Source organism: Podarcis liolepis (assembly GCF_965112155.1).
Source record: "Podarcis liolepis genome assembly, chromosome: 10".
In the NCBI taxonomy this organism is placed as follows: domain Eukaryota; kingdom Metazoa; phylum Chordata; class Lepidosauria; order Squamata; family Lacertidae; genus Podarcis; species Podarcis liolepis.
In genome coordinates this window covers 33,455,404-33,467,334 of record NC_139562.1, presented here as the reverse complement: position 1 = coordinate 33,467,334, position 11,931 = coordinate 33,455,404, and the positions used below count along the sequence as shown (strand labels likewise).

Genomic DNA, 11,931 nt, shown 5'->3' with positions numbered 1-11,931 from the left:
GTTCAGCAGTGCTTGATTAAGGCCACTGTCCATAATGAAGAGGACAGCCTTTGTAACTTCTCCAATATCAAAATCAGCTCCAATAAACAAGAGGGGAAGACTCGAGAACAACAGAAGCAGCCTTTGGAAGGCACAGCCCATAGAATGATTCCTGCTACTCCCCAGAGGAGGGGGAGATGAGTCGGGGTGATAAGTGACCCCTTAGTGAGGGGAACAGAGGCAGCAGTGTGTGGAGGAAACAGGATGTCACGGGAGCTGTGCTGTCTTCTGGGTGCAAAGATTCACTATGTGACAGAGACGTTGCCAAGTCTTATAAAGCCCACTGACCGATTTATCTACTTGCACTTTAACGTGCTTTCGAAGTGCTAGGTGGGCAGGAGCAGGGACCGAGCAACGGGAGTTCACCCCGTCGCAGGGATTCGAACCACTGACCTTCCGATCGGCAAGCCCTAGGCTCTGTGGTTTAGATCACACCACTCTATTCTGCCTTAGTTAGACCTCACTTGGAATACAGGGTCCAGTTCTGGGCACCACAATTTAAGATGGATGTGGACAAGCTGAAACATTTGCAGAGGAGGGCAACCAAGATGATCAAGGGTCTGGAAACTAAGCCTTATTAGGAGTGCTTGAAGGAGCTGGGTGTGTTTAACCTGGAAAAGAGGAGAAATGATAGGCATCTTCAAATATCTTAAGGGCTGTCACATGGAGGAGGGAGCATGCTTGTTTTCTCCTGCTCTGGAGAGTAGGACTCAAAGCAATGGCTTCAAGTTGCAAGAAAGAAGATTCTGACTAAACATTCGGGAAAACTTTCAGACGTTAATAACTATTCAGCTGTGGAACAGACTCCCACGAAAGGTGGTGGACTCGCCTTCTTTGGAGGTTTTTAAGCAGAGGTTGGATGGCCATCTGTCAGCTTTAGCTGAGATTCCTGCCTTGCAGGGGCTGGACTAGATGGGGGTCCTTGGGGTCCCTTCCAACTCTAAGATTCTATTATTCTGAGCGTTTCTTCCCAAGCAGATCAGGAGGAGTGGAAGGTCTAGTCTTTCTGTGCCATACAAGGACAGCGAAAGGGATTTAGCCTAGTGTGACGATCTGGGGTGAGGGGCGGGGGATGCTGCAAAGCAGAGGATGTACTCAGATATTGAACATGTTCCTCCCCATTGCATAAGCCCAACCTGTGCAATCCCTGGCCTGCGTGTGTTTTACAAGCCTAAATGTGTGGAGCCAAAGGCCCTACCTCTTTTCTGTTCTATGTTTCGTTTTGTTTTACATCAGCACCACTTGCTTAGGGAACCGAAAAGGGATGGGAGAAGCTGCACATTCTCTAGCGAGGCTTTTTGTTGTGTTTGCATAAGAGCTGTGCAAAGGTTGTGAGGAAGGCAGAGGCTTATTACAGTGACGAATTCTAGTAAATCCCCACCTTCACACCATAAGGGCACAGACGTAGCAGCAAAGAACAGAAGCACATTGTAGACAAAAGCCAGTTGTTTCTTCTCTCTAGGGAAATCTAAAAATGTAAGAATAGTTCGGATGGATTGTGCAGGGGTTCATCTAGCATTCTGTTTCTAGGCATGGCCAATCAGATGCTTCCTGGGAGTCCATGAGCAGGGCAAGGAAGCAACAGTCCTTCTCCATTGCTTGCATCCTCCCAGAAGCTGGGATTTTGAGGAAGCTGCCGCTGGAACAAGGAAGGGCCATTTAGCTATCCTGTTTGTTAGCCACAAATAGACTTACCTCCCAAGAAATGCTTTTATAATCTTGCTTTAAAGCTAGTGGTTATCACCATACCCTGTGGCAGTGAATTCCATAATTATGCGTAGTTAGAAGAAATTTGCCTTTTTAGCCTTTTTGAACCTGTTATCAATCAATTTAAATCAGGGGTCAGCAACCTTTTTCACCTGTGGGCTGGTCCACCGTCCCTCAGACTATGTGGTGGGCCGGAGTATATTTTGGAGAAGAAATATGAACGAATTCCTATGCCCCACAAATAACCCAGAGATGCATTTTAAATAGAAGGACACATTCTACTCATGTAAAAACATGCTGATTCCCGGATCGTCCACAGGCCGGATTTAGAAGGCGATTGGGCCAGATCCAGCCCCCAGGCCTTAGGTTGCCTACCCCTGATTTAAATGGATGGTGACTGCAGTTTTCAGTGTTTCTCGCTTCTGCCTAGAGTATTAGTAGCACGCGCTGCATCATATAAGCTCAGTGTTTTCGGATAGTCCTTTGCCAGATGCACATATCCATTCGGAACAGGTGTTCACACAATGGAGGAACTCGCTTCTCTGCTACAGAAAATGAATGATAGGTGCTAATTAACTAGGTGTAATAGCTCTACGGAGCTCCATTGTTGAAAAAATACTTTACAATTAAACTGTAATCTTCCATCTTCAAACAAAGGAGGACAAATTATTCAGAATCGAGCCAGGCACTGGAAATATCAGGAGCCGGAGAATTCCTGCCAATCTACATATTGTAACAAGGTAGTGAGCATAATTTGCATTGAAATAACATGATCACGGTGGATGTCAACCTGCTGCAGGAGGACATGTTGCTCATGTTTTGTGACATGTGAGGAAAGATCAGTGCACGCTAATGACCTTGGAGAAAAGTAACACAGAGATGCTAAGGCTGCCATGTTACTCAGGGATACTCATGCTTCTCTGTGCTTATACTATGAGGCAGTGCAGAGTGCTGGCCCTTGCGGCAAACACTTCTCTCCCAGCTCCCATCAGGTTGTTCAGAGTTCTGACTGGCTGGACCATGTATCAGTAACAAAGCCATTCTTGGCCTCACAGATAATCTTTTTCAAAGTTTTTTTTAAAAAATAAAATAATCTACAAGCACGTATGAAGGGGTAGTGCTGTGTGTGTGTGTGTGTGTGTGTGTGTGTGTGTGTGTGTGTGTAAGATAAAATTCTAGACTGGATTTTCAGCCAGTGAGGCAAATACGACAACTTATAGTGAAGCAATGATGGGGAGAAGCAGAATTCAAACCATAGGAGAAAAATCTCCTATGTTTGCATACAGCCTTAATTATGTGCTGAATGAAAACTGCTTCCTTTTCTCCTGATCCTGATCCTAAAAGCAATGCCTTCAGGTATGAGAATGCTCCCCCAAACAGTATCCTACAGACTAAGATGGCAACAGCTTTGAGATTTCCCTCTTTATTTAATTAATTAAAGTCTTTTTACTCCGCTCGTCTTCAGGCCATATATCTTAGGGTGAAATACTAAGCGTGTCACATTAGAAGTTAAGTTGCGAGTTGGATTTATTTCAAGGCATGCAGGCAGCGGGGAAGAAAGAACCGCTTCTTGAAGATAGCTGTGCCACAACGAGATAGAGAAGTTTGTAGGGCTGGTCCCAGACGATTTCCCCAAAATAGTGCCTCCTGTGGCACATACAGAAGTTAGCCTGACTGACAGCTAAACCTTACTTCAACTCTGGCAACAGGGCAGCAGTCTGTTGGGTAGCAAGCTAGCTTAGGAAACCTGAGGCACACACAGAGCTCTACCTTCCAACAGAGGGGGAATAGTCTGGGGGATCTGAAGATGAAGATCTGCTCTTCTATCCCTCCAATTTCTTCTACCTAATGTTTTGGCTGGCCCTGGAAGCCAAAGTGCAGTGAGGTTTCTGCTTTCTGCTGTGTCTCCTAATATCTGGAAAGGAACCTTTTGCATTTCCTCTGGGATTGAAGTATACAGCTTTCCCCTCCACCAGGACTCCATGCATCATGCTGCTGCTGCTGCGCCCCATCTGACATTCCACTGCAGAAACCTTGTCACCCGCAAACAGAGATGTCAAAGGAATGCATATGTGCACCACCTCAGGTTTCAAGTTGTCGCTTTGGCACTAATTTTGGACACCTAAACTATTAGTTTGTTCCACAAAATTATACTTTTGATGGATGCAGTTACACCCTTAAAACATGCGTTTTATATTTGTTTTTATTATTATTTTAAAAATGTGCTTAATAACAGCCCTTCATATCCATATTTAGGTAGAAAATTGCACAGTTCTTCAGAAGCTGAAAGGCTTTGGCAAAAGGGTGGGTGTTCCATTAACACATCTCAGCAAGCATTCGAGGAAACAAAGAGTTATAAGGTACAAAGTGATCCAGGGCTTAAATGCAGTAGTCAGATCATAGCTTGCACTGAGGTCCTTCATCTTTCAGTCAGAGGTGAGCCTTCCACTTCAAAAGGGGGGAATAAAAAGTAATGCAGAGCAAAGGTCTCCATTAGAGCTCTATATGGGGATACCATACCCTCCAACATTGCTCAGATGAAAATAAGGTCATTTATCACTCCCACCCCGACTGACCCTCCTTAAGCCCCCATTTTTTTCTCTCCCTGCTCCTGCAGAGCATTTTCTATCAGAAGAATGGTGAGTGCCACCACCACCAGACCATTGGAAGATGTCACACCTGCCTTCCACCATCCTGAGAAAACTCATCAATTCCAATTTTAGTTTATTTTATTCTGTGGCAGATTTACGAAAAGAAAGATGACTTCTCCAGGTACCATCTAACCATATGAATCCATGATTGTAAAAGGAGACTGAAGTTAAGAAAAGCTTAGGCATTTCCAAATAAATAGGCTGTTGGCAATTAGACACACCCTAAAGATGTACTTGCCCCAAATGCCTTTCCAATGCCACATGAGCCTTACCTAATGACACAATGGCAGCTGGTGAGAGTTGCTGTTGCCAGTGATGCAGCTTCTACTAATTCTAATGCAAACATGGCTCCAAGGACAAGAACACCCATTTCAGGAGTTTGTGGACTGCACTGTCAGTGTACCTTACTTGAAAGCAGCCTCTAGGGTTGACTTGGACTAAGGATAGAAATTATCTCCCAAGTCAGATGAGTGTAACAGGTTGACAGTGCTGCAGGAAATACCAATCTGTTAACAGGTGCCAGTTTTACTGGCTTGTAAGTACAGCTGTCTTATTATCCTTCTGGACAACTTTGGGAGAGATGTAGCTGACGTTGTTGAGGTCACAACCAAAGGACAGTAGGAACGTGCAAGCTCAGAATAAGGACCTTTCCCCCTATTACTGATACAGTTTTTATTTAGATTCTGAACTAAGGGGGGATAGTAGAATGCGAACAGCCTACCAACAATGAGGTAAACTTGTTTTGGTGTCAGAAAAAACCCTCCACTGATTTACGGTATTTATTTTTGGGTTCACCCAATGCTTTTTGAGTGCATTTCTCTTTATTAATGGTATTTTACTTCTGCTATTCTGTTTTGGGTGGGAAACAGCCCAAGAAATGCAACTCATGGCTTATGAAAGAAAGCAGCAAACCTGGAACAACCTTTGATAAAAAGCAATACGCTCAAAACATGCTGGTTAAATTTCAAAACACACATCAGCTTTCTATAGCACCTGTGGATATTTTCCTCCTTCTACCTTCCCCAATTGGTGCATCTTTCTTGTTTTTGGACTGCTCACTTCTTCCGCAGTGAAACCTCATGGCAATTCCCGAAGGTTTTGTTTTGGGGATCATAGCTGCTGAAAATATATAGCTCTTTGTGGTCAGCTTTCTCAGTTCCTACTGCAGATCTCAGCTGAGCTGCATAATTCTTATACTCCTCTCCTTTGGCCTTGCCGTGAAATGTCCTATGAACAAAGAAGAAACAAGAGAACAAGAAAAGTAAAGGGAAAAATTAGAGGGTGGTGTGTGGACCAGTCCCTGAATGTAATTGCAGAAGAGGAAACAGAATAATTCAAGCAGAGTTTCTAAAGTACATTTATTAGATTTGCAAGTACCCTTCTGTAGTGGGCCCCAGAAGCAGATCTCAAGCCAAAGCAGGTGGCAGATTTCCAGTGCCATTAGGGGTGGCCAAGCAGGAAATAAGACAGATCTGGCCCATGGGATACAATGCGCTGGGATGTTCTCATGCACAAGCTCTACTGAAAGGAAGGAGAGTTGCATAAGAGCATCATTGTGCTCCTGTTCATTTCTAAGTTACGTCCTCAGCAGAAAGTTGAGCAGAATGGTACTGGGTTCCCTTCAACATAGATAACACCTTAAATATGTTCACAATGGCTCAATCAGAAGAGCATCTAAAATGGTTGCTGTGTGTGAAGAAAGGAAACAAAAAAGACTGTTCAACCACATCCGTTAACCCACTCCCTCCCCCTTTTTTTTTCATTTTTGTTTTCATGGGACTTTGGTAAAAGAGGATCAAATCCTATTTGCCCAGGTGTCAGTCATGGTTAGAATCAATATGTGTCTTTAGTGGCAATTTCCAGAGATGTCAGTCAAGGGAACCTCATCTACCATAATAGCATAAAGAGTGGTTGTGGTTAAGGCAACTGCCACAAAGGGAAATTTGCTCCCAAAGCCCAACATGACATTTTGTGCCAGACATTTAGAATGAACAACAGAAGCCTCCTCTTCATATTCCCTTCACTGCGCCTGGAGAATTAGAGTGGATTCCCAGTCCCCTTGCATTGACAAAGAGAGGCATACTTTTTGAAATGTGGTCCTTGACAGCCAAGTTCATCGCAGGAATTGCAATAAAGTTTTGCTTTCCCTTGACACCAGAGTGACACCCAAAGGCCATTTGGGCTGAATGATCTGCTGTATCGTCCCGTCCCCCCCGGGAAGTGAGTGTGCATAAACATGCTCCCCAACCGAAAGTGGCAGGCCAAATTCATTCAAGATCTCTCAGCTTGGTTCAAAGGAACTGACACATCAGAAATGACAGGCTATCAATTCTCGATACATCTGTTTGGGCTACTAATGGATTTAGCACTCCAGACATTGATGGACAGCTGCTGTATAATATCTTACTGGCTCAGAGCCATAGCTCAACTAAAAGAGTTTCTAGGCCTCAGCCTTGGGTATTTGAAAGTCAGGGTTCTCACAGAATGGGGGACACCTCCCCCAGGGATGTATGAGCAGCTTTAAAGGAAGACAGAAGCTAACATTCAACCACAAAGCCTAGTGTTTGGGTACATATTTTGACTGGGACAACTAGCAAACTACAGACCCATCCTGCTCTCATTCTACCTAGTGTTGCTAACAGAAATAGCATTCTGAGCATGATGATCAAAAGCTGGGCACCAGAATCACTCTAACAGGGAATTCCTAAATATCTAGTACGAATGTGTACTGCCACTGTATTCCGGAAGATCGTTCGAGTTCCGAAACGTTCGAGTTCCAAGGCGCGGTTTCCGGTTGGTTGCTTCTTGCACTCAAGTGGAAGCCGTGTTGGATGTTCGAGTTCTGAAGAATGTTTGAAAACCAGAACACTTACTTCCAGGTTTTCGGCGTTTGGGAACTGAAACATTCGGCAACAGAGCCGTTCAAGTTCTGAGGTTTGACTGTACTGTAACTGCTAGGCATTGGGTGTGTGGGTGTGTGGTTAATATCACAGCATGTTGAGAGGGGACATGTAAACTTTCATGGCCAATGGTTAGAGATTATGGGAGTTGTGGCACGATAGACCCGGAGGGAGCCAGGTTGGCTTTAGAGTTACACAACCAGCTTAAGAAACCTACATGAAGAAAACAGCCATTTTCCCTCTCTGTTCAATCCGGATGCTCTTATCAGCGGGTGAAGGAGGACTGGCCTGGAATTGGCTTGGAATCTGTAGTGAGACTTTCACCTTCAGCTGCAGTGACCCATCATCCGCAAGCAATGCAGTGATACACACTAGATTTCCCACACTCATCTTAGCCCCTGAAAAAGAAATGCAGATCAAAGACTCCACTTTTCTGAGACACTCACAAAATGACAAATATGAACAAATACATGTTCATGTTGTCTTTCCTCCCCAAGGATTAGATAATGAACAATTAAGCAGCTGAATTAAGGGGGATGTGAAGAAAGTATGTAAAGCTTTTCACCTTGGTCATTGCTTCCTTCAAAGTATTTATCCAGTTTTGCCACGGCTTCAAGACAGGCCGCATCAAATGTTTCTCCAGTGTGCTCGATGGTAGCAAACTTTCCTCCTTCGTATTCTTTTTCCTCAATGCTCGGCTTTTTGGGAACACAAAAGTCAGATAATAAATTCCTTGACAGACGCAACCCATGCATGCCTTCACGAGGCAAAGTTGATTCCTGCAGCACCCCTTAGACAGCCCTGCTATTCAAAGACCAGCTATCCCTTCAAGAAATAGAACAGATGCTGGAAGTATGGCTGTAGCATTCAAAATGTAGACTTCATTTAACTAGAACAACATTGCGCACTTTGTACTTTAGCCTGTATTTAGTATCATTTAGTGAGGAGAAAGCACATATCTTAAGCTCATTCATTGGGGGTGGGGGGTGGAATGCTCATCCAATTTGCAGATGACACCAAACTGAGAGGGGTAATTAGTGCCACAGAAGACAGTATGTATCAGGATTCAACATGACCCTACCCTAACAGATTGGTGAACTGGGCCCAAACTAACAAAATGAATTTCAGTAGGGACCTAGGCAGGAAGAACCAGATGCACAAATACAAGATGGGGGACACCTGATTGCCATGAGTACATGTGAAAAGAATCTAGTGGTCTTAGTAGACCACAAGCTCAACAGTGTGATTCAGCAGCAAAAAAGCAATGCTATTCTAGGCTGTATCAACTGAAGTATAGTGTCCAGTTCAAGGGAAGTGATAGTACCACTCTATTCTGCCTTAGTTAGACCTCTCTTGGAATACTGTGTCCAGTTCTGGGCACCACAATTTGAGATGGATGTTGGCAAGCTGAAACATGTGCAGAGGAGGGCAACCAACATGATCAAGGGTCTGGAAACTAAGACTTGAAGGACTTGAAGGAGTTGGGTATGTTTAGTCTGGAAAAGAGGAGACTGAGCAGAGATATGATAGCTATCTTCAAATAAGTATACAGTATATGGAAATTTAACTAGTGAGCCAATTGCAGCATTGGAGAGGCAGAGAAAAGGGAGATGAGATTTTCATTGGGACCATGAAGTGGTATTGGGGGAAAAGTACTTCTGTACACAATTTCTCTCTTGGCACCCAGAACTTCCCTACTCCAATAAAAAAGTAGAGGGGGGGGATCCAATTTCCAAAGCAAAAGAAATGCATGGGAGAAGGGAACTTAAAATCCCCCTCAAGGCTGAGCCAAGACATTTTAATGTCTGAGGCATCTTTTCCCTGTTCCATTTATATAAGTTGACTGGACTGGCAGTGAAGGCAGCAGGCCAGATTAGGGGCCCCAGGAGAGGCTGTGTGCCAAAAAAAGGAAGCAGGAGGAACAACCAGGAGCTACTGGCCCTTAAGATCTGCCGCCTGAGGCAATTACCGGTACCTCATGCTGCCCAATGGTAGAGCTGGTCGTGTCTCCTTTCCATGTTTGACCTGCCCACAGCCCCTCTCCCAAACTACTTTTCTCTTAGGCAGGTTCAGTTTGGTATTCTAACTACATCTGAGGGGAAACTGCACGGGCAGAGGAGTTATGCAGAGATCAGCTGTGCACAGACCTTGGTTCAAGGAAGGTTCTGCAGTCCACACGCCCCTTTTGTTTTTACAAATGCACCTCCCATTTCAACATGATTGGGGCAGTGCCATGTTTACACACAGAGAACAACTCCAATCCTGTCTAGCGTGGCTTTATGCCTCACTCCGATCTACCGCGCAGGGCCGTTGCAAAGCTAAACCAGCAGCCTAAATTCTTTGCAGGAAGGATGGGATGCAAACGGTAACAAATAAGTGGCAGATAAGAACATGCAAATTAACGCAGAACAGAGTGCTAGGAGAAAACACTGCCAGCTGTGAAACAGCAGGTGACTGGCATTCTTTCCTTCGGGGAAGGAAGAGTTATGACCTTGGGAAGCCATAACGCAGCTTGATCTAATACCACATGCCACAGAGCACCGGCACTGGGATGTTCACACTCTTCAGTCTGCAATTAGTTTCATACAGGGAAGACAAAATGCACATTATAAAACAAACCATTTCATTTCTACTGAATGGCTGTGGCCACAAGGCCACCCCAGGGAGCTATAAGGGATTTAAGATATGCATTTTGCCGTAAGTACGCCATGTAAAATTCTACACACAAATAGCAAGATTTCTCCACAGATAATTGTGAATAATTCCCTCCCCCCCACCACCTAAGTGTCACACAACTCCACTCCCTTAACAGCATTTCCTAGGGTAGAGAAATGATATACTGTGAGGTGTATTTCCACCTTGGTTTTTTTGTTTTTAGTGAGGGCTTTGTGCTTTACCCATCTGCATGACACACAAAATTTGACAGGTGCTGTCTGTCCAGCCCTACATTTCTGTGTGGAAAAAACAAGCCCTGTTTATATTTCCATTAAAAAGGGGGGCATGACAGCAGCCATAATATCAAAGGTCCTTGCTACTGGCTGCATAGGGGCAGGGGCTCCTGGGATGAGCGAATCAGCAAAAAGATGCAAAACTGCCAGGGATGTCTCAGTGAAAAAAGGCACACAAAGACTGTAGACTCTCTCTGGAAGATGGGCATGTTGGTATCTTTTGGAAGGGGGGGATTTATCCCTTCCAAGAAGAGAAGGCCTCAAGATGGGATGCTAATTCAAATCTCTGTGGCACATGATTCAAGAGGGGCACCTCCTGTAAGGGCTGCTGGCATAATAAGAGCAGAGGAGCCTGCTTGCCCACCTAGTCCAGCATTGTCTTCTCACAGTGTCAACCAGATGCCTGCCAGCTGGATCTGAGTGCAACAGCAACTCCCTCCTCTTATGTTTTCCAGCAACTGGTATTCAGAAGCATTCCTGCCTCAAACAGTGGAGGCAGAACTGCCTGGTCCTTTTTTCTTTTCTTTTTCTGCTACATGTTGTGGGAACAAAAATCCACAGAAACTTTGTCTCTGTGTGATGAAGTCATTTCTTCCATCTGTTGGTAGAGCATGAGACTCTTAATCTCAGGGTTGTGAGTTTGAGCCCCATGTTGGGCAAAAGATTCCTTCATGGTTGCAGGGGGTTGGATTAGATTATCCTTGTGGTCCCTTCCTACAATTCTATGATTCCATGAACTTCAACTTCATTGGGGAGTCCGGAGTTCTAGTGTTATGAGATGTGTCCCTATCCACTTCCTGATCATAGAACTGTAGAATTGGAAGGGACCCTAAGGGTCATCCATTCCGCCTCCCTGCAATTGAAGGAATCTCAGCTAATCTGAGGGCCTTCGTGGTGTTTTTGTATGTCGACCCCCGCCTGTCATCCTGGAATGGTCTCCCATCCAGATCCTGACGAGACCCGATCCTGCTTAGCTTTCCAACAATGTGGCTGCGTTAGTTGCCAAGTTCACAGACCGGGACATGTTTCCACAGGCCCTTGAGTGGCTCGCGCCTCCGATCGCAAGGCGCTTTGTGCGGCATTCCTAGAAGCAAAGAAATGAATGGACCAAAAGTTCATTGGCGGGCGAAGCCGATTAGCTGCTAGCAGCAGCCAGTGGCAGACCTTCTACAAAGCCAAGCAGCGCTCGACAAGCCTCGGATCCAGGACGGGGGGGGCAGCAGCTCCACTCCGTCCCCCCCTCTCCGGAGGGCGAGGCGAGCGACCCCCAACCCCGCCTCCTCTCCGAGACCGGGCATCTCCCTCCTACCTTCCACAACCTGGTGGGAGTTCCATGCATGCTGTGCTTTTGGACGGGTCAACGCCGCGCAGCAGGTTGTCCGCTCGGTCGGGGCTCCAGTATTTATGCAGTGAGAGCGGCAGCCCTTTTCCTGCCCGGTTGCTCAAGAACGGAAAGCGGGCGGGAGAGGCGCGGCAGCGGGACGCGCATCCTTTGCCCCAAAGCCGAGCGCAGCTGCCCTTGGAGAGAGAGGCTGGGGTGTGGAGTGGGGGTTGCGCAGGGCGGGGGAGAAACGAAGGCCGCCAGGCTTTCTTTGTCCATTGCAGTGCTCCTGTGCCATTACCATTAGCAGCAGCTTGGCAGGCAGAAATAAAGCGAGTAAAGCTTCTCCTGGCACAACAGTAGGG

The 11,931-nt window shown here is 45.7% G+C and overlaps 1 protein-coding gene across 2 annotated transcripts; it reads right to left on the bottom strand.

The window, feature by feature from the left end:
• Positions 1-3,931: 3,931 nt before the first annotated feature.
• HEBP1 (heme binding protein 1) lies at positions 3,932-11,669 on the bottom strand. Of its 2 annotated transcripts, XM_083464248.1 has the most exons (4): positions 11,555-11,669; positions 7,863-7,995; positions 7,515-7,695; positions 3,932-5,624 (listed from the first exon to the last, which is right to left on the bottom strand). In XM_083464248.1, exons 1-4 carry the CDS (start codon positions 11,582-11,584, stop codon positions 5,453-5,455), a joined length of 516 nt encoding a protein of 171 aa, XP_083320374.1. In that variant the 5' UTR covers positions 11,585-11,669; the 3' UTR covers positions 3,932-5,452. The 2 variants fall into 2 exon arrangements, with proteins under 2 accessions (XP_083320374.1, XP_083320373.1); XM_083464247.1 differs by lacking the exon at positions 11,555-11,669 and having other exon boundaries at positions 7,863-8,112.
• Between the last annotated feature and the right edge of the window lie 262 nt (positions 11,670-11,931).

Coding starts and splice junctions, on each gene's coding strand:
- HEBP1 (XM_083464247.1), bottom strand. CDS start 8,052: ATGCATGGGTTGCGTCTGTCAAGGAATTTATTATCTGACTTTTGTGTT. Junction 7,696..7,862: donor TGAAGGAAGCAATGACCAAG/GTGAAAAGCTTT, acceptor TTTCTTTTTCAG/GGGCTAAGATGAGTGTGGGA. Junction 5,625..7,514: donor AAAATGGCTGTTTTCTTCAT/GTAGGTTTCTTA, acceptor CTTTGTTCATAG/GACATTTCACGGCAAGGCCA.